We start from the raw sequence: 26420 nt of genomic DNA, 5'->3' as shown, positions 1-26420 counted from the left end.
TCTTGCCCTCCCCACATGCACCGTTCCCCTCAGTTCAGAGCCTCAGTTCAGAGCCAAGGGCAGAACTGGGGACAATGGCCCGGCCAGGAGGAAGGCCAGCTCCTGCCACAGAGTTCTTCCCACAGGCAACAGGAGCTCAAGTATTTTCTAAGTGGCCTCAAAGTGTCTTTTATCAGCTTTTGGGCCAATATGCCAGCTGTGACCATACCTGGATAGGGACAACTGAGCTACAGTGCTCAGTGCTCAGGTAACCTCCTGCTTAGACAACAGCAATGTGTTGCACCTGGGGCTGCTGTTAAAAATGGTCTGGAAACTGCTGTTGAGTCAAACTAGAGCTGCAAGAATATTAGCTGGGAGTGGGGATTTTTAATCACATCCTGCCAGCACTTCCCAGTCTCAAGTCCTGGCCCAATTTAAAGTGCAGATTTTAACCCACAAAGCCCTACACAGCTTTTTTTTTTTTTAATTTGTATTTACATTCATATCACACTTTTCCTTTAAGGAGCTCAAGGCAGTATATACATGGTCCTCCCCATTTTATCCTTACCACAGCCCTGTGGAGATTAGTTAGACTGTAGTTTCCCAAACTTGGGTATCCAGCTGTTTTTGGACTACAACTCCCATCATCCCTAGCTGGCAGGACCAAGGGTCAAGGATGATGGGAACTGTAGTCCAAAATAAATCTCTAGAAGGGCCCAACCTTTAAGGACTTAAATGATGCTGGGTGCAGGTCGGAGTTCTACAGGACAGTCTACAGGGTATCTAACAATCCAGGATAGCAGCGGGAAGCAGCGGGAAACGGCGCTGGAATAAGGGAATTTCCCGCAAAAAAAGGGAAGGTTGACAGCTATGTGTCTGCCCCAAAATCCTGCTCTGATTCCCCCTCCCCCCAGCTTTAATCCACAAGGACACACTCCTATAGTCAACACTCTTTTAGAGTCATGGCTCTTGGCTGGATGCCTGGGCATGAGAAAAACAGCAGTCAGAAGCACCTCCCTTCTCACCCCTCTGGACTCTGTCATATAAGCAGACACACCTCAGGCAGGTCCTGTACAGTGCTGTTTCTTTCGGAGGCAAGAGAAGAGAGACAGGGGAAAGAAAGTAAGGAATGACAAAGGTCCGTAAATGGAGTAATGAGTGAAGCAAGTTTTGTTCTTCCAGGGTCAGCAAGTGGTGCTGAAGGAGAGCAGGGCAGAGACAGTGGGGATAAGCAGTGAAGCACGATACTGTGATAGATTTGGGGGGTGGCTAAACCCTATACATTAATAATGGTAGGATTTTTGATTAGTTGAAGGGAAGTTTGCAGGCCAGTGGGAAAATACAGGCTAAGCTTCCTTTCCAAGCCAAGGCCTCACCTGGGATATTAGACATGACAAAAGGTGTTGATGGCCCACCTGAGAGGAATTCTTGGACCTGGACAGACAGAGGTTGCCATGGTGATGGGGTTTGTGTTTGAGGTGTCAGGAAAAGAGAGTACAGTGGTACCTTGGGTTAAGAACTTAATTCGTTCTGGAGGTCCGTTCTTAACCTGAAACTGTTCTTAACCTGAGGTACCACTTTAGCTAATGGGGCCTCCCGCTGCCGCCGCGCGATTTCTGTTCCCATCCTGAAGCAAAGTTCTTAACCTGAGGTACTATTTCTGGGTTAGCGGAGTCTGTAACCTGAAGCGTCTGTAACCTGAAGCATCTGTAACCTGAGGTACCACTGTATTGAGAGCAAGGTGTCCTAGGAAGAAGAAGGGGGCGAAAATGGCTGGGATGCATCTTAGGCAGGCTGGCTGGAGTCTGGCTAGGAGAGATGCCTTTGATTCCAGGGCTGTACTGCTGTGGGGAACAGGCCCCTCCTGAAATGACCGCACTATATTATTCCTGTTGCTCCACTAGCAGGCGATGGGTCTCGAATCTGAGCTGGAAGGTCTTGACCTGAAGTCCGAGTGTCGTCCAATGCTGGTGGAAGTTGAGGGAGTCCCATTGCTCAGAGAAATGGAAGAGAACTGGGATCAACTGAAAGGCTTCCAAGCGCGCCCTGATGATCTTCTCATCTGCACTTACCCCAAAGCAGGTAAATTGAGAGAAATCACATGGGGATGAGAAAGGGGAGACCAAGGGCTACTGGCTTCAGCCTAAGCAGATTTTCTTTGTTGCTATCCACACCTCCCTGGCAGGGACTACATGGATGCAGGAAATTGTGTACATGATCCAGCAAGGAGGAGACCCCCAGAAATATGCTCAGGTGCCAATCTATCTGCGGAACCCCTTCATAGACCTGTTTCCCCCAGAGCCCGTACCCTCAGGTGAGTAACAGGCACTGATTCAGCGAGAGGATAGGAAGGGCAAAGACTCTCTCAGCACAAGGTTGTAAGTCACCCTCTGCTCTTGCAGGCTTGGAAGTGGCGGCGGGAATGCCCTCTCCACGCACAATCAAATCCCACCTCCCAGTCCAGCTCCTGCCGCCTTCCTTCTGGAAACAAAACTGCAAGGTCAGAACAAGTTGGGCGATGTAGATGGCTTAGTAGGAGCTGAGATTCCACCCTGGGTTTCAATTTCAATTTCCGGGCTCAACCTTAGAAATGTCGGAAGCTGCCTTATTCAGACCATTGGTCTACCAAGTCCACTTGCTGTCCACACTGACTTCGACAGACAATACAAAGGGTGGTGATATTATAGCACAATGCAAAGTCGCAGAAAAATATATCACCAAGGACAAGTGCTCTACAAGAAGGAGTACAGTATATACAAGCAGACAAATGCTGTTCCGGTAAACTCAGCATTTCTTTCCACAAAGGGGCTTAATCATTGAGCTGTACAACAGGTCCGGGTCTTGACGTATGAGTTGATGTTACTTCTGTCAAATACACAAGTGATTGTAAAGAAAAAGTCTATGTCTATATTTGTCTGCTTGCCTATACTCCTTATTGTGGAGCACTTGTCCATGGCGATACATTTTTTCTGTGACAATCCACACTGACTAGCAGCCTATATCCAGGGTTTCAAATAGTGGTCACTCCCAGACCTACCTGGAGACGCCAGGAATTGAAACTTGCACGCAAGGAAGATGCTCCACTGCTGAGCTACACCCCTTCTGCCTTGGGACCAGTGATGCAGCTAGGGAGCAGCCAATCTGAAGGTTGGCAAGCTGTTTTTGTCTGCTAACGTTATCAGGAAAACAGTACAGAAAATGTGAAGCATGGAATGGTAGTTGTCATGGGGAGAAATGCTCAATTGTATGCACTGCAACTAAAGTGATACACATGAGCATCTTAAGGAGCTTCGTTAGATCATTATGTCTAGGGTCTAAATTACCTACCTGCACCACTGCCTGGAAAATGTAAAGCTAAAATAAAAAGAGGATGCCTCTAAACATGTTCAGACTGCAAGCTTAATCTGATCCTGCATTAAGCCTGTTTGCAGTGCTAGATTCTGCTTCAGAATATGCAAGATATTCAGTGAAGGAGTGCCTCTGAGCATTAGCAGAGTGCCATCAGTGCAACTCCTGCTCCTCACTCATAGTGGTGTGGCCAAGCTGAGTTTGTGTCTTCAGTATGGCTTTGTTGTAGATTTAAACATACTTATCTAGCTATAATTCTCATTCAGTTCACGGGGACTTATTTCTGAGTAGACACGCCTAGAACTGTTTTGCGAAAGAACTGAGCACTACACAAAGCGGGAAGGTGAGGTGATTCGTATGGACTGGAACAGCGCAGAGTAAAAGGCTTGTGACTAGGACTCCTGGGTTCTCTCTTGACCCACAGATCATTTATGTGGCCAGGAATGCCAAGGACAATGCAGTCTCCTACTTTCACTTTCACCGCATGAACAAATTCCTTCCAGAACCTGGAACGTGGGAAGAGTTTATTGAGAAATACATTGCAGGGGGAGGTAAGTGGAGACTAGAGGACAAGAATAGAAGAACAGACACTCCTTTTCAGGAGGCCTGCCTGTTCTAGCAGAGTTATATCTGTGTAAATACTACTGTTTACTCCAGCTCCAGCATGCTCTCAGTCAGGGCTGAATCTGGGCTTTCTGTCACCCGCGTCAAAGACCCAGTTTGCCACCCCTCCCCCTGGATGCATGCAGACACCCACCCACCCACACCCCTCAACACATTTAATCATAAAGGCCATAAAATGTTGACAATATACCGGTATCATTTGAATACAAATGAATCCTAAGAAGTATTATGACTGTTCAGTATGACCAAAGGGAAAAAGAGCATCCCTTCCAATAAAAGCAAATTGTTTGTCAAAAATAGAACTTCCAGGGTCACAGGAGCATTGAAAGACTGCATTTCCATAAGATCAGCCAAGACCCTCTGGTTTTCTTAAAAAAAAAATTGTCTCTTTGAGGCTTTTTGCCACACACCCCTCTTCTTGGTTCTGTGCAAACCCTTTCAAGGAGTTTTGACATGTAAATTTACTCCCAAGTAAGTTTCAACAACATTCCTTTCCATTCTATTTTTGTTTGATTACTCATTTCAGGAAATGATCATTTTGTAGTCATTTTAGGTTCCCTGTAAAGTGAAGAAATGCTTTTTGTGAGACTAAAGTAGAAAGTGCCCTTCCATTACAACCCTAACACAGCCGAGCTGACCAGAACTTGCCAGGGAACTGCCTCTGGCAGGAAAAATGGTCACACACCCCTTACTTTCCTGTGCGTAGATCATGTATAGCCTGTAAAATGACTCAACCTTAGCTATATAAGCACAGTCCAGGTTCTGAAGGGATCATAGATTCATAGAATTGTAGAGTTGGAAGAGACCCCAAGGATCATCAGTTGGATTCTCTTCCTCAGTTTCCCACCCCTCCATCAGTCACTCCAGAATTTCCTTCTCACACAGTAGCAAACCCACAGGAGATCCTATCTTATGCTTCACTGGGGAGAGCCACGCAACCTCTCCAGATCTTCCAACTCTCCCTCTCCCTGCATCTTGTTATAAATCAGCCTTTTCATCTTTCTCTCTGGCTGAAGCCCAGACATGCTGGGAGCCTCAATGGCGACCCCAGGGCAGAAACCCTGGCTAGACCTCCCCACCCCCCAGCTACGGCTTTGCTCTCAGTGTCTGCGGCGTCTGAAGCTGTATAGACATGACATTAGCCACAATTCATATCTATCTTGTAGATTCTTGAGGAATACTACATTTTCACCTAATTTGAAAATGTAAGCCACCTTTAAGCTGAAGTGTGACCATTCATGACAGCTATTGCACATGTACGTACGACAGCTTCATTGAACAGGATTTGGTGGAGGGTGAAGTCAAGGAGAGCCCAGATAGGTAATGCACATTGGACAAAGACATTCCTGCCCAGTCTCTGGTCTGTATAGCAAGGTAAGAAATGCACCTTGAAATGCAGTGGGGGGTAAAAGACTTTGCTGCATTTTAAGCTGCTAAAGTGTACATAGGTTAAGTCTTTTAATACAGGAAGAGAAATGAGATTATTGGTTAGTGCAAAGGATGGAGAGTCAGAAAAATCCTCTGAAGCAAGCGGGCAAGTCATGTGAACCTGCAAAGTTATTTGCTGTTGTTTTTCCAGCCATGGGGAAAGTTACACTATGGGGAAGAGGCGGACACAGGTCTGGGCACCATGCTTCACTCTCTAACCCAGGGGTAGGCAACCTAAGGCCCGTGGGCCAGATGCGGCCCAATCGCCTTCTCAATACAGCCCGCGGATGGTCCAGGAACCTGCGTGTTTTTACATGAGTGGAATGAGTGCTTTCATTTCAAATGTGTGCTTTTATTTGTGGGGCATTGGAATTTGTTCATTCCCCACCCCCCAAAAATATATATATAGTCCAGCCCACCACATGGTCTGAGGGATGGTGGACTGACCCATGGCTGAAAAAGGTTGCTGACCCCTGCTCTAACCCTTCGGTCTATTTTTTAGTGACCTACGGCTCATGGGCCAACCATGTTCGTGGATGGTGGGAAGCCAAAGAACGTCACCCAATTCTGTACGTTTTTTACGAAGACGTGAAAGAGGTAAGAGGCAACATACACATAAGGCTGTAGGTTCCACTAAGGAGATTATTTGCACTAGAAATGCTTTGAAGAAATATTCTGACGCCGTGGGCTTCTGGCAGCAGGGCCCCAAAAGAGCCAGAAACAAATTCAGTGAGCATAACATAACAGACTCCAAGTCATAAGGAGCCAGATGCCATCATGTGGTAAAATGTATTTCATCTTGCAGGCAATCCCTGGGGGTGAGGAGAATTCACAGAATCATAGAGAAGTAAATAATAGGAATAGGAATAGGATGTCCCTATTTTCATCAGGGAAATGTTGTGCTGGTGGTGCTGCTGCTAGAGACCGTCAAGGAAGAGGTCACTTTCCCAAGTCCTCCCTCCAAGCTTCTAATCAATCACACGCAGGGACTGAATGGGTTACCAGGCTTTATTGGCTTCTTCTCTGGTAGTACCAGCTACAGAACATCAAACAGCAAGTCTAAAACACAGCGTGTTCTCTCCCTCCCTCAGCAGGTTAACTCAAAGGTTTATAGGGGCTAGGAATGCTGTCAACCAGCCAGCCCCATCGCATGCTCCCACTTTGGGAACTAATTGTTACCACCTGTCTGAGGGGCCCCACCCAGCAGTCCCTGCTCACAGGATCACGACTTCACAACAGAGACTGCCCGGTTGGCGCTGACCCATGACAGGGTCTTTTTAGTGGTAGCTCTCTGTGGAATGCCCTCCATAGTGAGGTGGATCTGTTTCCCTCATTACTGACTTTCAGGAGGAATTTAAAAACATTTCTGTTTATGCATGTGATGGCTGAAAGATACTGTTCTGGGCAATCCTGAAATCACTGCTTTGAGAACATTTTTAACTGTTTGGAGAACGCTTTTTTAAAAAAAAATTATTGATGTTTTTGCCACCCTGGGCTCCTTTGGCTTAAAGTGGGATTATTATTAGTAGTAGTCACTAAATTTAATGATGATGCTGTTGATGATGATTTAGGAATACTAGATTTCTAGATGAACACAACCTGATTTGCCACACTACCCATCACAACTCTTGTCTTTCTTTCTTTCTTTCTTTCTTTCTTTCTTTCTTTCTTTCTTTCTTTCTCTTTCTTTCTTTCTTTAACTGCTGTTGCTTCTTCTTTTTTCATGATGATGATCATGACAAAGTAATGATCATAAATATATAAGAATAAAAATGTGCACCACACCACCAAGACCATTCCATTGTAATTATCCAACCTCCCAAAATTTCAACACCTCTTGCGATGGTTTGCCCCTTTTTGTTTTAACAGTACAAATTCTACAAACGCCTTCCATATTTCCTTGAAATCATTTCTCCTGCATATTTCCTGTCTTACCTTAATGACACATGTTAATTTATCATTAATAGCTATATTCCACACCTCTTTATACCATTCCCCCATTTTATATTCTGCTTGCCCCTTCCATTTCCTAGCTATCATAATTTGTGCAGCTGTCAATAAATTTGTAAGCAAGTCCTTCATAGCCTGCAAACCTTCCACCCATCATAAATTGATAATAATGCTACCTCTGGACTTTTGGTCAGCTTTAACCCAGTGATTTATGTTATCTCCTTAAAAAACTTTGCCAGAAAAAAAAATCATATTTACACCCCCACCACATGTGAACATAATTCCCAGTTGCCTTTCTTTTTCTATAGGATCCGGCCCGGGAAATTCAGAAGGTAGCCCGGTTCTTGGGAATAGAGCTCCCAGAATTTGTTCTCAACCAGATTGTGCAGCACACAGATTTTGAGAACATGAAAACAAACCCAATGACAAATTATACCACCTTCTCTTCTGCCTTCCTGGACCAAAGCATCTCACCCTTCATGAGAAAAGGTGGGAACCAAAGACCCATCTGACAGGAGGGGGGAGGGGACTGATAGGGGCAACAGTGAAAGCAAGCAGTGCACAATCACTTTCAGTCAGGGGTGTGTTATAAGAATTTTAAGGTCTTATATATATAAAATAGATGTTCATAAATGTACCAAGCAAACACATACAAATATGTAAACCACATGTCTGAAACCCACAGAAAAGCCCTGAAACCATTTTCTCTCTTCCAAATTGACCTCAAATGTTTCTCTGCAAGGTCAAAGGAAATGGGGAGCCTTCCCATTGTCTCTTTGCTCACAAATCCTGTCTCAAGGGCACATTTAAGATGTGAAAAGGGTGAGCCTGTGACCTGTGATCTGGATTCAGGAGTTGAGTAGTTATCATAACAAAAGAGTGGCCAGGATGCCCAGGTAATCCAATCAAGTAACCTAGCAGACAGGAGAAAAAACAACGCACTCAGATTTCTGTTGTAGTCCGCCCCTTCTCTGATGTATTAAGGGGGTGGTCTTGGGCTACACCCCTTCTGTGCTGTAGGTATGATGTATCTGGGGGGTGGTCTTGAGCTACAGGGTGGGCAATTTCACAGTCTATATAAGGGCTTGCACACCTTTGTCTGGGGTCCTCCTCCTCTCTCCTGCGTGTGGGGTGAGCACCCTGTTGCAACAGCTTTAATAAAGATCAGGCTTATAGCCGCTTTGCTGTCGTATATCCTGGTCTGGTCTCGAATTTCCTAACCGGTTTGAGCCTTAAAAGGTACGCTCTCTCCAAAGGTCCAGTCTTCCTTAAGAAGTTGAACCCCTTGAAGGGACCCCTCAATATTCTTATTTCAGGTGCCAACTTGAATAAAATATTTGGGGGGCAGGTAAGTCCTGCCTCACATAATTGATTGCATGGCTCGGCACGGCACACACGCACACTTTGAATTGCAGGGCCCATCAGACTTTGGGAATGTGGCCCTTTCATTGGCTGACCTACTTGGTGCCCTGCATTCAGGGTAGTTCAGCAATATTATGAAATAGCTATTGGAAATGACTACCTTCAGAGATTTTGGGAGTCATTTTGAACTTGGGAATGTTGAAAAGGGAGATGAGGATTGTGCTTCATTTTGGGAGGGGGGGGGGATGTTGATCCTGTCAGCTGGTAGAAGCTAACGGTTGGGAGATAATTGTAGCCCTCCCATCACTCACCACTGTTCTGTCCCATGATGCTCAATCCGCCTCAAAAAGTAATAGCCAGGAATTTGCTTTCAGGTATAAGTGGGTAACAAGGACCGTGCGTTTAAGATTGTAAAATCTTCAACATGTTTGCCTCCACACAACAACCCTGTAAGGTGGGTCAGTATTTATCACTCCTAATTTCCAGTTGGAGTACCGGAGCTGAGAGATGGTGAAAGGCTCAAGGCCAAACAGTGAATTCATAACCGAAGTAGGAATGACACACCGGCTCCAAAATGAAATGTACAGCTTGCAGGAGGGAGATTTTTACTTCAGGCAGAGAAACTATTGGGCCAGTAGTCCCTCACATCAGCCAAAGGTTTGCCCTAGACTACTTCCCAGAATCCTGTGCAAGAGTTCCTGAGCAGATTTACTAAGTTGAGGAAGGGCTCCCTAAACGGAGAAAGTTTGAAATCTGCTGAGTTAAAAGAAAAAGAAAAGAAGATAGGAAAACAGATGGTTGAAGGGATGTTAAACAGCTTAATTTTTTCTGGATTGTCTTCCCCACCTGCAGGAACCGTAGGAAACTGGAAGGAACACTTCACAGTGGCTCAAAGTGAACAGCTAGATCATGTCTGTGCCCAGTTATTAAAGGGCAGCGACCTGACCTTCCGCACACAGCTGTAAGCATCTCTCCATGCCTCACAGAGAGACTTTCAGTCTTTAGACTGAAGAGGAGCTGAATAAAAGATCCATATTGATAAAGGGAAAATCTCTTTGTTATACAATACTACTGACTGAGGTGTTGTTTCTCAGACAGCTTTTAGGTTGCTGTTGTTGTTATTTTACAATCAAGCAGTGTATAAATTTAATGAAATAAATAATTAAACCAGCTCCACACTGATTGGAGTCCTTAAGCCATTCCTAATTCATGTCCAGCAAACGTGTGAACAGGGGTGGACCTTGGTAATATGCCACCCTGTGTGAGGCCATTTGACACCCTCGCCACAGCCCTCAAGGTGCCTGCTAGGACTTTGGGAAGGGGGCTCGAGGCTCTGATGGGGTCCTAGAGCCTTCCTACCCACTTCCCAACCCCCGTTGGTGTGTACACAAACAGAAACGAATCTGAAACTAACGACCAAATGGGCAACCAAAATGGTCAAAGGCCTGGAAACGATGCCTTATGAGGAACGGCTAAGAGAGCTGGGCATGTTTAGCCTGGAGAAGAGGAGGTTAAGGGGTGATATGATAGCCATGTTCAAATATATAAAAGGATGTCACATAGAGGAGGGAGAAAGGTTGTTTTCTGCTGCTCCAGAGAAGCGGACACGGAGCAATGGATCCAAACTACAAGAAAGAAGATTCCACCTAAACATTAGGAAGAACTTCCTGACAGTAAGAGCTGTTCGACAGTGGAATTTGCTGCCAAGGAGTGTGGTGGAGTCTCCTTCTTTGGAGGTCTTTAAGCAGAGGCTTGACAACCATATGTCAGGAGTGCTCTGATGGTGTTTCCTGCTTGGCAGGGGGTTGGACTCGATGGCCCTTGTGGTCTCTTCCAACTCTATGATTCTATGATTCTATGAAACAGTGCTGATGTGAACAGCTTGGGGTGGGGAAGGATCTGTGAAAAGCACTGATGAAGACAAGCACTGAGTTCTAAGGCAGCAATATGAGCACAGCCTTAAAAATAGCAGGGGCTTTTCCTCATCAGATCTAAATTGAATGGGTCAAACGCCAGAGGATCACAAGGAAAGGGTTTGTTGGCGCCTGTCCTCCACCATTCGCCCTATCTACATGGTCCTATAAAGTCCTTTCCTCATCGGCTGATGCTGAAAGTGAGTCTGGCTGGGGGAAGGCAGTGCTGCGGCAGGAGAGATTGATCACCACCTCACCGCATGACATTTGGGTGCTTTAAATTGTACCCCGCTTTGTTTTAGGTCTTAAATGGGGCAGTTGCAAATGGGTCCCACATTTTCCCGCATAGTTTGTGCTTGAGTGGGTCTTTGTTTCTGAAAAACAAACGTATTTCTGTTGCATGCTCCTCTCTTCTCTGAGCAACGAAACATTTCCAGGGCAGTACTGTGGGGTTTTTGCAGCGTCAACCGACTAACAATGGGTGACCTGTCTTATTTCTCCCTCGTTGCCACCACCTGCTTATACGTCACCCCTCCAGACAGCAATAATGTGGTATCATCAGGAAAGCAACACAGAACAACTAACAAAGCAGAATAAGACCACCAGGAATGTACAATTGTTGTGTCAAGAACATGTCCACAATAAAACACCACCGGGTGGGCAGTAGCAAATGATATTTAAGTGTTGCTCTAAATTGAACAAACAAAGGTTGAGCCTTTTCTATTGTGGCATGTAGTGGGGGAAAGCAGTGACACTGCATGGTTTGCTGGTGCCCAGGGTGCCTGCCACCGGGGAGGAGGGGGCAGAGGGTGAAAAGAACCCGCTGCACCAGCCCAGCTCTCACCACCAGAGCCAAGTGGGTCTGTGCTGCACCACCGGCCCACCCATGCAGGGGGGAGCCCAGCTAGCCGAAACAACCCTTGGTGGGTGAATCCCACCCCCCCAGACACTGGCCAGGTAGCCATTCAGTGAGGGGGCAGGGGATGTGGTAGTGAGGCCAGGCTGGGCTTTGGGGTCCAGAGACCCCAGGCGGAAGGCAGGGCGGGACAGGGATCCCTGCATGGGGGTGCCTGGTTCATGCCCCCTCAAAATTGTATGCCTGGGGCTATGGCCCCCTGACCCCCTCACGCTGCGCCCCTGGGGCAAAGGTCAAACTATCAGGCAGGACACCTGGATTCTCTGTAAGAAAATATGGTTTACAGGCAGTATTAGAAATTGAGATATGAAAGCTAGGAGCTAAATGGCACCTTAAACCTAGGTTATGGGCACAACAATGGAATGTCTAGGCACACTTTTTAAATAACAAGAATACAAAGCTGAAAATGAGTGGACTGCAGCTAAAATATTATGTTCATTTTTCACATGGTCTAGTCCTTCCCTCTGGGAGAGACAGCAGTTGGAGGGGGATACTGAGATGAGGCCACTGGCTATTACGCACTCTCTATGCCTCTTCTGACCACCCTCATGCCGGGGACTACTTGATTTCAGGAAACGGTAGACTTGATAGGACAAGGAAGAGATCTACATAAATGCGCTCAGATGCCCTTCACAGAGACGTGCCTTCCAAAATCCATCCCTCGGGTGAATAATAGGTATCAATTCAATTATATAATGGGTGAGAGTTTGAGTGTGTGAAAGGCTTCTTAGCACCAGGTTGGATGTTCACCCTCTGGAGCTGCAGTTGTGGAACAAGTGGAGGCGATGTCCTTTTCCTGCATGCTCAAATATCACCTCCAGGTCCATCTCCTGCCCCATTCCTTCCAGAGAGCCACGACTTGAGCCTGGATAGCTCAGTTGGTTAGACCATGGTGCTGATAACACCAAGGTTGCAGGTTCGATCCCTGTATGGGCCAGCTGCATATTCCTGCATTTGCAGGGGGTTGGACTAGATGATCCTCAGGGTCCCTTCCAACTCTACAGTTCTATGATTCTATGACTTGAGTCAGGGAAGTACTAATTTGTAAACGTTTGTTATCTAGACCTGCAGGATTCCTTGCCCTGAACTGAGTACAGTAACTGCAGATCAAAGGTTGAAGGCCCTTCCCTTGGTATGAAGGAATATGGTAGGACAAAGCTTATCCTGGGCTGTTCAGGAAACACCTGGGTTTGCTACCTGTGTACACATGCTAAGGGGTTAAATTAGCTAGGGTGGAGACTGAGGTTCCATACCAGTGCCTTTGATAAAGTATCATGGGACAGAGAGAGAGAGAGGGGGAGAGGGAGTTATCTCACACAGTTTTAGCCAACTAGGGGAATTACTGCCAATTTAGGGGAAGGTCCTGGCTGGATGCCCAGCCAAAGCATACAGGAGACTTCAACTGGGGAAGCACACACCCTGCTCTCTCAATTTGCAATTCCTGGGTCAGGAACTAACTTCAGGAAACAAGAGGAAGACAGAAGAAAGGAGAGAAGTGCAGCTGTCCGAAAGGAGAGGAGAGCTGGTAGGTGGCCATGAAGTTTTACTCCCCTACTAGGATTTGGCCCAAAAGGAAGTAAAGGAAGCAGCACCAGCTCTTTTTTTGGGGGGGGGGGACAAGGAGTGGGTCATATTTGACTACAATATCTTTTGCTTCCAGGTGATGGATCTTGAATCAGGGCCAGGAGATTTTGACCCCACGCACCCCAAGCGAGCAACCCTGGAGGAGATTGAAGGGGTCCTTTTCCCCAATACATTACGCGAGCACTGGGGTACCATACAGGGCTTTAAAGCCCGACCTGACGATCTTCTCATCTGCACTTACCCCAAAGCAGGTAAAGGGGTTCATAAAGAGAGAAATAAGGAAAACTGAGCATGGCAGAGGGGAGATACTAAGGGAACATAAGGGATGGTGGGACACTGGATGAATGGTGGTGGTGCTTAATTTGAGCAGCAGCATAAAAGACAGTTCAAAACAAATTTCAATCACAAGACTATCATGGGTCCTATAACATACCTACCTGCAAATATAGTAGGGGCTGTGCCCCTGCTTGCTTGCTCGCCAACCCCCTGCCATCCCCCCATTAACACCCTAGAGCTTCCTCTTCCCACTCCACTACTAACTACTAAGCTTTGCCACTTTCCTCTGGCAGGGACCACCTGGATCCAGCAAATAGTGAGCATGGTTCAGCATAGAGGTGACCTGGAGAAATGTAATCAGAAACCCATCTATGAGCGGATGCCCTTCATAGACATGCCTCCTATGAAACCTTTCGTTTCTGGTGAGTAGTGGGTACTGTTTAACTTTTGGGAAGAGAGCGGTGAGGGTAGAGTGAAGGGCTTATCATCATGAGGCTGGATTGTGCCCTCTGTTCTTTCAGGTGTTGAACAGGCAGATCTAATGCCCTCTCCACGTATACTCAAAAGTCACCTCCCGGTTCAGCTCCTTCCTGCTTCTTTTTGGGAACAGAAATGCAAGGTCAGGATAATTCACCAGGGTGAGGTTGATGAAAGGGCAAGGTTTAATCTAAACCAATGTTAATCTCTCAGTTCTGTTGTTTTGATATTCTGGCACGAAGCCATGATGACGTGGAATTGTCACCAAAAGAGAGGATGTTTCAAGAGCATGGGTCTCTTCTTTTTGCCCTCATCATTGTCTTGCTTTTGCTTTTATCACGGAATAATTTCAGCTTCTAGACTTTGATATTTTGAGTAGTGGGCTGGCCTTGTGTGAATTTGTCCTTCCAGACCAGCTTTGAGCCTTCATAACCTCTTTCCACTAAAAGGAATTAAACACCAGCACAATCCACATGAGGTGGTTGGTGGGTTGGTGGTATGGCTGCTTCTTGTTTCATTCCACTGAGCAATGAACGAACGAATGAATAACACACACTCTCCAACCCAACCCAAATAATATTCTTACTAAAAATCGCATCACATGGGCTTCCATTTAAGAACCATCACTTCATTTAATGTTTAAAAGCAAGGCATAGGTAACTGCTGGCAAAATGAGGGGAGTACAGATTGGAGCTGAGAGGGTGAGCGAGAGGCCTGGCGCTCGGACTTCTCTGTCATCTTTTCTTTCGGATGTATTTCTGCAGGTCATATATGTGGCCAGAAATGCCAAGGACAATGTGGTCTCCTATTTCTATTTCCACCGCATGAGCAAGATAATGCCAGAGACTGGAAGCTGGAATGAGTTTCTGGAGAATTTCGTTGCTGGGAAGGGTGAGTGGAGGAGGTGAAGAGATGGGAGGAAAGAAGACATTACCCTCAAGAGCCTTCCTAAGGCCAGGGAAAGAGGCCAGGATCCCTGGGCTCAGTTTTCAGTGATGTGATGAGAATGGGCCTACTGAGATACCTGTGCAGTGGTGGTTATTGCACTCTATGCTACAATCCTTTTGGATGAAGATCAGTTTTTAAATTTAAAAATAAACAGAAACATAAATGTACCGCAGAAGGAGAAAATTACGTGAATCCACAAAGCCCCTCGCTATATTCTTTCCTACCTTGATATTAGGTAGAAACGGGGGGGGGGGGGTATTGTTTTTGATTTGTACTATGTTATGCATTTTTGTGTGATCCCCGGGTGAAGGGTGATGTAGAAATATGTTAAAAAATAATAAATAACTAAAATATAGTCTGTGCATCAGGACACAGGGAGGAAGATGTGAGACGAATCTGAGATGCCATGTTCACTTTCTACTGGTCCATTTTTTTTTCCAGTTGCCTGGGGCTCTTGGTCTGACCATGTTCGTGGTTGGTGGGAGGCCAAGGACCGTCACCCAGTCCTTTACCTCTTTTATGAAGATATGAAAGAGGTAAGAAGGTCTCTCTCTCTCTCACACACACACACAAACACACACACATCTCAAAGACGGTACTTTCTGATGGCAGTGCCACAGTCTAGAAAGAAAGAAATGTGAGGGGGGCACTTAGGCGTTTCCAAAAAACGACATGCATCACAAAAAAGAGGACATTGATTTGCATACAATGTGGACATGCTGGTGTATATGCATAGTTGCAAATATTTAAACAATTACTGTAATTTAAATAGCAACACAGTTATAACTCACCATTGCGAGGAAGACTGTAATCGGGCAGACTTTGCTCAGTCTCCTGTTCTGATGCTGTTGATGGGCATCTTCAAGGCCCCCACACTCCTTTCTTGTGTTTCTCCATCTTCCACCTGGACTTGAGCCAGACAGCCTTTCGGCTAGAGGGCTGCCCTCTGTTAAGTAGGAGACACAGCCTCCCTAAAGTCAGGGAGGTGCCTTAAGGTAAACTCTATCACTAACAGGCCGAATATTCCTTCCCATTTTGTCTTTCTCTCCTTAGGACCCAGCCCGGGAAATCCGAAAAGTGATCCAATTTATGGGCCTAGAACTCCCAGAATCAGTTCTGAACCAGATTGTGGAGCACACAAAGTTTGAGAGCATGAAAGCAAACCCGATGGCTAATTACAGCACCCTGCCCCCCTCTCTCGTGGACCATACTGTGTCACCCTTCATGAGAAAAGGTGAGAGAAAACAGGTCTTAGGGGACCGTTTGGAGAATTTGCAGAATGCAGGAGGGGGAGGGAGTGTTGTCCCATTCTAAATGGGGCAAAAGCAAAGTCCAGAAGTTATTTCTTTTTATTGGGGTTAGGAACTGGTTTTGGCTTCTTGTTCGACAATATCAGAAGTGTAGAAGCAATTGCCAAGCATGGAACAGGGGGCTGGGGAGATGAGAAATGTTATTTGTTAGGTGAGGTCAAACATAAAAGGCCACCCTGTAAGACAATAAAATTACCAGGATCTGAAATTACCTAGTGGTTCTGCTCTTGCTAGGAGGGTAACAGTAAGACTCAGCAGGCTGTGTTTGCTTTGGAACATTTCCCAGGTGCTCTGCAGTGAACTGCAATTGTGGCAGAAGTTCAGGGTCCCATAAAGACAGAGTATGAAACGCAAGACTGCTAGGAAAGGCGCCTGGCAAAACCAGGCTGTCAATGTTTTTCTTTTCTGACCTGGTTTCCCACCTGCAGGCACTGTTGGAAACTGGAAGAAACACTTCACAGTGGCTCAGAGTGAATGGCTAGATGACACCTGCGCTCAGTTACTGAAGGGCAGCGGCTTGAACTTTCGCACAGAGCTATAAACGCACCTCTATGCCCCACATCAGAATTTTCACAACAACAGGCCTGGAGTGCTGACTTGACCTGCATTCAGTGCAATACAAGACTGAAGTCACAAGCAAGGCCTACCCAAAATGAATTTTGTGGGGATGGTTCCTGTTCCATTTTAGAATTTGTGGCTGTCCTTTGCTTGCTTTTGCAAAGTAAATAAACAAACAGGTTTGCTCTGTTGCCATGCTTGCTTTTCTCCATGTTCAGAGAATAAGCCCTTACAGAACACAAATAACCCCTCCTCTGAAAGTGCTATTTGCACTGGTCGGAAATCCTCATTTCCAAAAGAGAGACCATAGGCTGGAGTTCTGGCTGTTCTGCTTGCCTTAGAGCAGGGATGGGGAACCTGTGCCCCCCCCCCCCCAGATGTTGCTGGATTACAACTCCCATCATCCTTCACCATTGACAATGCTGTCTAGGGTTGATAGGAATTGGAGTCCAACAACGTATGGAGGCCCAGAGTCTGTTTCTCTGCACTTTAACCCTCTAAATGGCAAGACAGTCTGTTGCTGAAGGATAAGGCCATGATGGAGAAAGGTGGGCAACGATTCCTACTTCCTTGCGTTTTTTGACAAGGATTGCCTCCTGTTTTCTCTGGCAGTCTTCAAGCAGAAAATTCACATTTCTCAACAGGCAGAGCCCACTTGGCTCCCTTCCATGTATGTAATATGTAACCAGACTTACATAACATTTAGAAGTATGTTATGTACTGAGTTGAATAGGATCCAAACTGTAGCAGTCTGATTGGTCCTAGAACAATAGGATCCAAAAGGCAGCAGTCTGATTGGTCCTAGAACAATAGGATTCAGAATGCAGCAGTCTGATTGGTCCTAGAACAATGCAGCAGTATGATTGGTTGGCAGGAACCACCCAATCCTGCTCCAGATAGAAGTGAATCCACAACCTGATTGGCTTACAGTAGAATTCCAGAATTAGCCAATCATGTGCAGCCCATTGTGCAAATAATGTATATAAAGCAGATACTGTGAGGGGACATTATTCATTCCTCCTCACCACTATGAGCTGAATAAAGAGCATGAAATCACTTTGCGACTCTGAGTATATTTCAAAGTACCTGTTAAGTGTTGGAGATACGACTCCACCCGTGAACTTTGGATTGCTTAGGAAATGGTCTGACTCATCTTTTTGAGCGCCTGGCAGACAACAGTCATGTTGGGGGCAAAAAAGGGTGGGGCGCCCAGGACTTGAAGGGTGCATTCAGATGGGGCAGTATTGTGTGAGTTTTCCGGATCACAGTATAATGCTAGAACTTCTGCCCCATTTTCTGACAGTCCTGAACTGTGGCATTTGACCAATATATTGGCACGCTGCACTAAATTTTACTCACTCCAGTAGGTGTGGCACAACAGCAAACACCCATAAAAAATATTGGAGCAGTTTACAACAATTGCACATAAAACCATGTGCTAAGAACCATATAAAAAGTTAAAATCTGCCTTGCAAACACCTGAAGATTTCCCTACAATGCCTCTCTCTATATATAAAATGATGGTTCAACAGCACACCTAGTAGTATGTTTCTACAGCAAAGATTCCATGTTGAGGGTTTTAGTTACAGAATCCTATGTTGAGGGGAGGTAAAGGTAAAGGTAAAGGGACCCCAGACCGTTAGGTCCAGTCGCGGACGACTCTTGCCTCTTACACCGAGGTTCTTGCCACCCGCAATCGGGAACCAGAAGTTTATATAAACAACCATCACGACTGAACCCCCTTTGGGTTTCGCTCCTCGTTTGATAGGCGCCTCAGGCCGCGTTGCCCCATGGGAACTGTAGTGCTGCTGCGTACACCTGAATCTACTGAAGAGAGCGGCAACGTCTACGAGGCTTGACTACCTGCTGGGCGCGATGCCTTATGGGAAAGACAAGCCCCCTCTTTCCCCACGCGCACGCGCGCGCAGTGCCTTTCGGGAGCTGTAGTTTCCTCGTTTCCGCTGCGCTTCCCAGGCTTCCTTGCCGTTTCCGTTGGCTCCTCGCTCTCCGGTAGCCATGCCTGGGGGCAAGGGTGGGAAGCCTCGCGAGGCCGCGAACCCGGCGGCCGCGAGTGTGTCTGAATCCGTGACCGAGCGGGTCCTGCGGGAGGCGCACTCGCTTTATGTGCATCCGGGTCATGGTGAGAGTTGGGGATGGGGAAGATGGGGGGGGTCTTCCTGGGTCGGGGGGTGGGGGGCGACTGAAGGGTTGCGTGGGGTGTGTGTGTGCAGGAGCTAACCTTTCCCCTTCCCCTCCCAGGGCTGGTGTCCATTGGGGGGCGCCTGGGCCTGACTCTGCTCCCACCACGCCGCAAAGTGACTGTCATGGTGATGGGCAACCACAGCGCTGGCAAGAGCAGCTTCATCAACTGGTGAGCTCAAGAGGGATATACAAAGGAGGGCAAAGGGACTCATAGAAATGGTAGGGTTGGGAGGGACCCCAAGGGTCATCCAGACTAACCCCAGCAATGCAGGGATCTTTTGCCCAACGTGGGACTCAAACCCACAACCCTGACATTAAGAGACTCATTTTCGGCAAGCCCAAGTGAGCTGGAAGCAGAGTATCGTGCCATGGGGTGTGTTGGCATGGGTGCATGGCAGTGCCGAATTTACGTATAAGCTAAACAAGCTATAGCTTAGGGCCCCACTCTCTTGGGCTCCCAAAAAAAATTAAAGGAAAAAACTACTTGATGTACATTTCCAAAATATAAGATAAAAAATAAAATAAAATAAAACCTACATACAGCAACAGTGGCAAATGGCAAATGTTAGGTCCATAAATTACCATATAGCATATATTCAACATGAAAAACAGCGACAATTTGTTGTTGACAAAGGACAGCTGGACATAGAAAGGGCCCCATTACCTTCAGTAGCTAAGGGCCTCATCAAACCTAAATCTGGCCCCGGGTGCATGGCGCTCTGAGGAAATCCTATGGGGTTTGGTGGTGGTGCATTTCAGGTCTCTGCCAAACTTCCAGTTCACCCCCCAAGTATTTGATGACTTGAGGAAGGTGTTGCTGCTGAATAGGAGGCATTGGTGTGTCTGCAGGGCTGTTAGGGTAGTTTCTTAACACTGATACATAGTAACAAAAGACACAGGTGTCATTTTGTGGCACTCCTTGGTATTTATGCAAGATACAGTATGTTATGAATTATTGCTAGTTGATGGGTTGGACAGCATATTCTAAGTACCAGAGGGCTGGCATTCATACTGGCTGGTTTCAGTATGCAAAGAGGGGGCTATAATCCACAAGATACCCAGGGTAGTTTTGTAGTGGGAATGGGATCAAATGACATTTCCATCATTCAAAACCATCTTGCTCCCTTCAATGTTTTCCTGCAGGTATGTTGAGGAGCACATTCAACGAACCGGTGTAGCTATTGAGACTCAGGGTTTCACCTTCATCACTAGTGGAAGGAAGCGAGAATCTCTCACGGTGAGAATTTCCTTTTCTGATTCACAATACTCCAAGAGAAAATGGCTGCCTTCCTGCAATGCTCTGGACTGAGGTTGTAGAAATTACTGATATCAATAGGCAAGGAGTTCCTAAGTATAGGTGGTGCCACACTCACAAAGATTGATTCCCTGTAAATGTGTAGCAGTATCAGTTTCACTTATATAAGCAGTTGAGTGGGTAAGGCGATCTGGAATAACTGAAGAACTTAAATAATGAATTCACGATTAACATATAGGATGGACCTATGGCCATGATTTTGTCTGATCTTTTCAATGGCGTCTGTACTGTAGTACAGTATCCTATGTTCTAACCTCTTCTGTTTCCCCCCCTCTTACAGGGTAATGCCACACTCCATCTGTACCCCCATTTCCAGGCCTTGCAGAGTTTCAAAGGTTAGTTGCAAACAATTAAGAGCAAGGAGTGGACCTCTGCATTAAAAGGTGACGTGAATTGGATCAGTTGTTCCTTAAGGCAGGCAACTGGCATCTACAGGATTTGTGGGTGGCTGTTGAAATCATGCCATTAAGTCACTGAGATACGTGGTGTTGTGGAACTCCGCCACCTTGAGTTACACCACCACAGTGGGTAGAATGATTTGGAGTACGGTGTTTGTTTTCAGGAGAGGTAGAGAACAGACACAGTGCTTAGCATCTGTCAGTGGTAAGAGCCTACTTCAGAGTCTTAATTTTGCCTCCCCTCTTTCTTTTAGGTGTGCCAGAGTACCTGAGCACTGAGATCTGTACCTCTAAGCAGAAGCAGTTCCCCCTGGTCACTTTCCTTGACACGCCAGGCTTGGTGGATGGAGACATGAAATATCCTTTTGATGTGGAAGGGGCACTTATCTGGTTTGGTGAGTGTAGCAGTGTGGATAAGTGGAATGGAGTTGTCTCCTGCTGTAGATTCTCCTAATGAATTCCTCTTTTGGAGGCATTATGCCTCTGAATACCAATTGCTGGGAATTGTGCTCGGGTTCAGCTTGCAGGCATCTTGACTGATCATTCTGTGTTGGACTAGATAGAGTGTTGGACTAGATGGGGCTTTGGCCTGATCCGGCAGGTTTTCTTTTTGTTCTTAATCCAGAGCAGATATGAGGAACCTGTAAGCCTCCAGGTGTCATTGAACATCACCTCCCATTATCCCTTACCATTGGCTGTGCCAGCTGGGGCTGAAGGGAATTGCAGTCCAGTGACACCTGGAGGGCCACATTTTCACCGTTCCTGATCTAGAAAATGGCATCAGGAAGAACTGCTATTCTGGATCAAGCTAGTATTCAAAAGAAAATGGACCTGTGTGGGTAGAATTGGATTGGAGGTATAAAAAAAGAAAACTCTGAGATAGAAAGATGTGGTGGTGGTTGGAATCTGGAGGGAAAATTGATTTATTTTTTTTTACTGCTTTCTTTCCTATTAGGTTTTTGCTGTTTTATTTCATAATTAGTAGTAATTGTCTTTGGGAGAATTTGTGAAAATATCTTTTCAAGTGATGAGAAAACTTTGTGGCAAGAATTCACAGAGAAATGCCCCATTGCCACAGTGGCAGTAGGGAGAATATTTTAGCATGAGGCATCTTTTACTGTAGATTAACTCCCTTCTTCTGCCATTGTCTTGCTTCCAGGCCAACTCTGCGACCTCATCCTGGTCTTTTTTGACCCCATGGGACAGGCCCTTTGCAAACGCACTCTCAACATTGTGGAGAATCTCAATGAGGGGCACGGAGACAAGCTGCATTTTTACCTCAGCAAGGCTGATGAGGCGGGTGCAGAAGGTGACAGACAGGTACTCACAGGGTGAGGTTGTCTTGGGGATAATGATCCAGAAATGGGAGACAGAATGTCTGTTTCAATAAGGGAAGCAGCCTAGAGCAGCACAAGGTCTTTCCCTTTTTTCTTGATTCTGATCTGTTCTCTTTCCTGACAGAGGGTGCTGATGCAAATTGTCCAGGAACTCTGCAAGCGCCCAGGCCTCAATAAGTGCGGGTTTGATATGCCCACAATCTACATCCCCAACTCCAATAAGGTGAGTGGCAACCCTTTGCCATTTCAGAGGTGATGGGTAAGCCTCCATGAAAAGGTGGGAAGCCTTGGGAAGAGGGAAGAAAATATGCAAAACAGTTGCACCTTGGTGTGTTTGAGAAAAGTGAGATTTGCTAGGAGGATATTGATGGGCTATGAATGGTGGTGTGCGTAACCAGCCTAACACTGTCCCTCAGCCAAGCCGGTGCGTTAATCAGATTGAGGAGATCTGCCGAACCATCGAGAAGACAATCAGCCAAACTGTGCAGCACACACTCAACGCTTTGGAGCGGGACTGCCACCTCATTGACGAGGCCACGCAGCGTTTGCTAGAAGAGGACAAGTAAGAGCATCGTGGGAAGCGAAAGATGAATGTCTTGAATGTTGCCATATTCCTCATAAGAGCTGGAGCTGCTTGTCAGTCTGTGAAGGGGTGGGCTGTGCGGAGCAGTTGGCAGGGAGCAGGGTAGCACATCAAATCACAGATGGAGTGTGAAGTTTTTATGGGATGAAAAGGCGGGTTAGCAAGCCCACCTGGCCGCCCTGAAGTGAAATGCATGTGGGAGGGACATTGAGCAGTTAATTAACGTGTGTTTGGGGCCGGAGAGACCTTCTCTAGAAATTGTGGAAGAGATTGGAGAGGAAATCAGGAAATAGACATCTATGAGTGCATTAGGGGTAGCAGGATTTGAGTGCCTGAGACATTGTAGTGGTCTTCCTCGTTCCCAGCTGTGTGTGTTTTGCTCTTTCTCTCTCCTCTCTATGTGCCCAGTGAGGCCAGAAACAGCAACTTCCGCGCTCGTTTCCGGGGAGCGCTGCTTGGGCTAGCAGGCTGCCTCCTGCCCATCTTTCTCCTCGTGACCTTGCTCTTTGGTACAGCCTTTGCTCGCCAACTCTGGACTTTGGTGTTGGGAGAAGAGCAAAGCCAGGCGTTAGAGCTGTCCATGGTGAGTGCTTTTGTTGCTTAACTTCCCTCAATTCAGCTTCCCATTGCTCCTCAGTGCCCCATAATCACTATTTCCCCCCGTGCTTTCTCAGGATGCTCCTCAGTTAAGCTCCATTACACTTTTTATGACTGGTGCCATGTATTATCCACAATTCTGTGCAAGTGTAAAAGTAATAGTATAGCAGAATCTCTGCTTTCATTTGGAGTGGCAGGGGAGAGGAGAAGCCATATTTTAGCTTTCATGTATAAGAGGATAGACATGTTTGAAAGCAAGCTTTTAAAAGGAGCAATTAGAAAATTGCCATTCTTTCCTCACTTGTGCATCTCTGGAGGTAGAAGAAATAAGTCAGACGGTTGTATCCAAGCTTTACCCAGACTAGACCCACTGAAAAGAATGGAAAAAAGAAAAAAGAAAAGAATGGACCTAAGTTAATAGTACACATTATTTTTAATGGGCATCCTCTGAGTATGACCTAACTGGATATACCCTGTAGTCATAAACGCTAGATAAATTAACTTTGATACAGATAACTATGGCTGTGTGCTGTCTATAATTCTTCCCCTATGCAACATGGTTTCAGGATTCAGTGCAGTAAGAATCCCAGTTTTCTTTCTTTCTTTTTTCTTAAATAAGAAAACTGTGTTTTTTGGGGAGGAAACAACCGTGGTTCTTTAAGAAGTAAAGAAAATAAATTTGGGCAGTGCCTAGATAGTAGAACACTTGATAAATATAATTAAAGCATGCATGCTTACATTGCTTATTTTTTGCAGGACACAGAATTTTGTCAGTAGGAAATTTGGATTGCCTTGCCATAAAATGTTTGGATTTTTAGTAAAAAAATATTTAAAGCAAATAGTATGTGAGCTCTTATGATTTCCTCTGTGAATACAAACTCCTGTGTCTTACACTCACTATCTTATTTTCAGCGTCCAATTGCTTCCATGTGGAGCCTTGTCCCTGAAGAGCAAACCTTAACAGTATTCTTTGGTCTTCTCGGCCTCTCAATTCTCCTCCTGCTGTTGGCCAGTTACACTTTCAGGTAAGAAGCTCTCTCGGCTTAACGCTAAGAGAGCCTTGTGCAGAGGAGACATGCACCACACTAACGTATCCCTCCTCCTTTCTTGTTTAGGACAAAGCCCACTCTCTCAAAGAAACAGAAGCGGCAGCTGGAGGACAGGCGAGACTACGTAGTGGACGTGGTGCTAGAAAAAAAGGTTGACAGCTTTGGGAATTTGGTTTGGAATTATGACACGGGGCTTGGCATCTATGCCAAAGGATCATGGTTAGGAGAAGCAGGGTTCATGACTCCTGTGTGGGATTCTGGGTAGTGGTAGGTTGGGGATATCCTTCCTAGGAGAAGGGGCTGGCCAGTGTATCAGGTTACAAGTAATTCTGTTTTTTCTGCAGAGACAGCTTTATGAGGAATACCTTCGCCAAAGCATCGGCGAGCAGGACCTGAGCTGAAACTCCTCCCTAATGGATTCAAAGAGACTGCCAATCCCCTGCCATGTTAAAATCTCTCCCCTCTGAGTCACTCCAGAGAACAGAGATTTGTACAGCAACTGTGAACCGTCCTAAGGGGCCAGGTTTTTTTAAAAAACGCCACTTCATGGGCTTCTAATTGACGGCATCTGTTCTACATAGGTCAACTCCTTGTATTTGATTGGATAGGAGTGGGCGCCCTGTGTTCTTCTGAACTGGGATCAATCACACCAGTGGTGCCCTGCGTCCGCACTTGTTACGAGTCCTGCTAAGGCTGCTCCACTTAACTTCTAATGGGATGGTGCCTCTGGCCTTTTCTGTGGCCTCATGAGGGAGCAACAGCAGCATTGCCCAGCTCCTTTTTGCACCTGATTGAACGATGCCACTCCTAAATAACCAAGTTTTTAATTGGCAACACTATAAGCTGATAATGCTCTTTTACTGGCTGCTAACATCATTTTAATTAAGATGGGGACCACCTGTCTTCATGACCCTAACTGGTACTCCCCTCCTTTGGCAATGCATCGTCTCTGCATCACTTCCACCTGTAACTAGCCTTGGCCCATCCACTGTCCCTTAGGATGACTTTTGTCTCTGTTAAATGTCAAGTTCAGTGTCTTCTTCTTATCCTTTGGCAAGCAATACCTCATACCTCTGAACATCTCTGGATGTTGCATTAGGACTTGGAGATGCCCATGTCATCCTCCGTCTCACACTACGAAGTGCCTTCAACTGATACCAGCTCTTGAGGGGAAGTCAGGACATTTTTGCCGATAACCACTGTCCTCTCGTTCGTTCTGCAGTCCTACCTATGCTGATACTTAATGCTGTGAATTCTCACCATAACTGCATTTTTTATATAAGCTATAATGTCTCCAGCACTCATTGTAGCATACTGGGAGTCTCCTCCCACACCTAGTGGCACCTGTCTGGAAAAAAGGGCTGTCTCAGCTAATTTCCCTCATATGGGTCCCTCAGCTGCATTCATCGATTCTCAGACATCTCCGTTGTAATCTCTGTATCTGTGCCTCATGAAATGGCTAAAGATGGTGTGTCCATGAGAGACTGATCTTTCCATCTGTTTTGAGATACTCCACATATTGAGGCAAATGACAGTAGCAGTAACCAATCTTGTTGTGAGGATCAGAAATTTTTCATTGTAGAGGGAGCTATTTTTCTCTAATCCCTTGCTTTAAGAGACTTGGATGTAAACCATGATCCAAGAGAAATGGCTTAATTTGAGTTCCTAAATTGCCCTCATAGCTGCACAAAAATGTTACAATCAGGGTTATAACTTCTCAAGCCCTATCCCCAAATGGGATTGTGGTGGTGCTAGTCAATGGAACAGGGGCGCAAGAGTTCAATTTCAATTGTCTTTCTCTCCCTACAAACAGAAAATAGCCCATGGTATGTATGCCAACTACCAACTTCCAAGTTTGTCAAGAGATTGCTTTGCTTCAGGAAAGGAGAGGAGCCAGAATTTATGGCTGTGTCACTGCTAATCGGCTGACCATTTTGGTTCCTCCCCACCACTTTCTGAAGCTTTGTGTCTCTTGTTGGTACGAACTGATACTAAGGTGGTGATGGGGAAGAGGAGGGGTGTAGCCTGAAATTCGTAAAATATACTCATTAGAAGCTGTTTTAAAATTTGCTGGTATGAACCCCTTGCCTAGGGCTTCAGTAAAACAAGTTCCTCTTTCCGCAATGTGCTCCAGCAAACATTACCACTAAGGGTGGGTGTGGGGAGGATGGTGCATTTAATAAAGCTCGCTGTAGAATTTGCCTTGACTTCTTTTTTTCATCCAGAAGCTTTTAGTCCTCACATGTAGCTCCTTCCCCTCCTGGTG

The 26420-nt window shown here is 46.0% G+C and overlaps 2 protein-coding genes across 2 annotated transcripts; both read left to right on the top strand.

The window, feature by feature from the left end:
* The first annotated feature begins 1017 nt into the window (after positions 1-1017).
* LOC308460872 (uncharacterized protein) lies at positions 1018-16864 on the top strand. The gene is made up of 17 exons (XM_080977408.1): positions 1018-1117; positions 1884-2061; positions 2165-2293; positions 2382-2479; positions 3752-3878; positions 5882-5976; positions 7638-7818; positions 9544-9652; positions 11382-11460; positions 12875-13045; positions 13181-13355; positions 13674-13802; positions 13902-13999; positions 14622-14748; positions 15247-15341; positions 15859-16039; positions 16544-16864. The coding sequence occupies exons 1-17, from the start codon at positions 1109-1111 to the stop codon at positions 16654-16656; spliced, it is 2094 nt and encodes a 697-aa protein (XP_080833534.1). The 5' UTR covers positions 1018-1108; the 3' UTR covers positions 16657-16864.
* Positions 16865-18604: 1740 nt separating this feature from the next.
* On the top strand, positions 18605-26355 carry LOC308461236 (uncharacterized protein). The gene is made up of 12 exons (XM_080977969.1): positions 18605-18813; positions 18933-19044; positions 20019-20112; positions 20471-20525; positions 20843-20983; positions 21748-21908; positions 22050-22148; positions 22342-22487; positions 22917-23091; positions 24018-24130; positions 24221-24305; positions 24499-26355. The coding sequence occupies exons 1-12, from the start codon at positions 18690-18692 to the stop codon at positions 24553-24555; spliced, it is 1362 nt and encodes a 453-aa protein (XP_080834095.1). The 5' UTR covers positions 18605-18689; the 3' UTR covers positions 24556-26355.
* The last annotated feature ends 65 nt before the right edge of the window (positions 26356-26420 follow it).

Source organism: Podarcis pityusensis (assembly GCF_964106645.2).
Source record: "Podarcis pityusensis genome assembly, chromosome: 13".
In the NCBI taxonomy this organism is placed as follows: Eukaryota; Metazoa; Chordata; class Lepidosauria; order Squamata; family Lacertidae; genus Podarcis; species Podarcis pityusensis.
The sequence above is the reverse complement of the archived record's forward strand: the minus strand, read 5'-3'. Positions and strand labels throughout refer to the sequence as shown.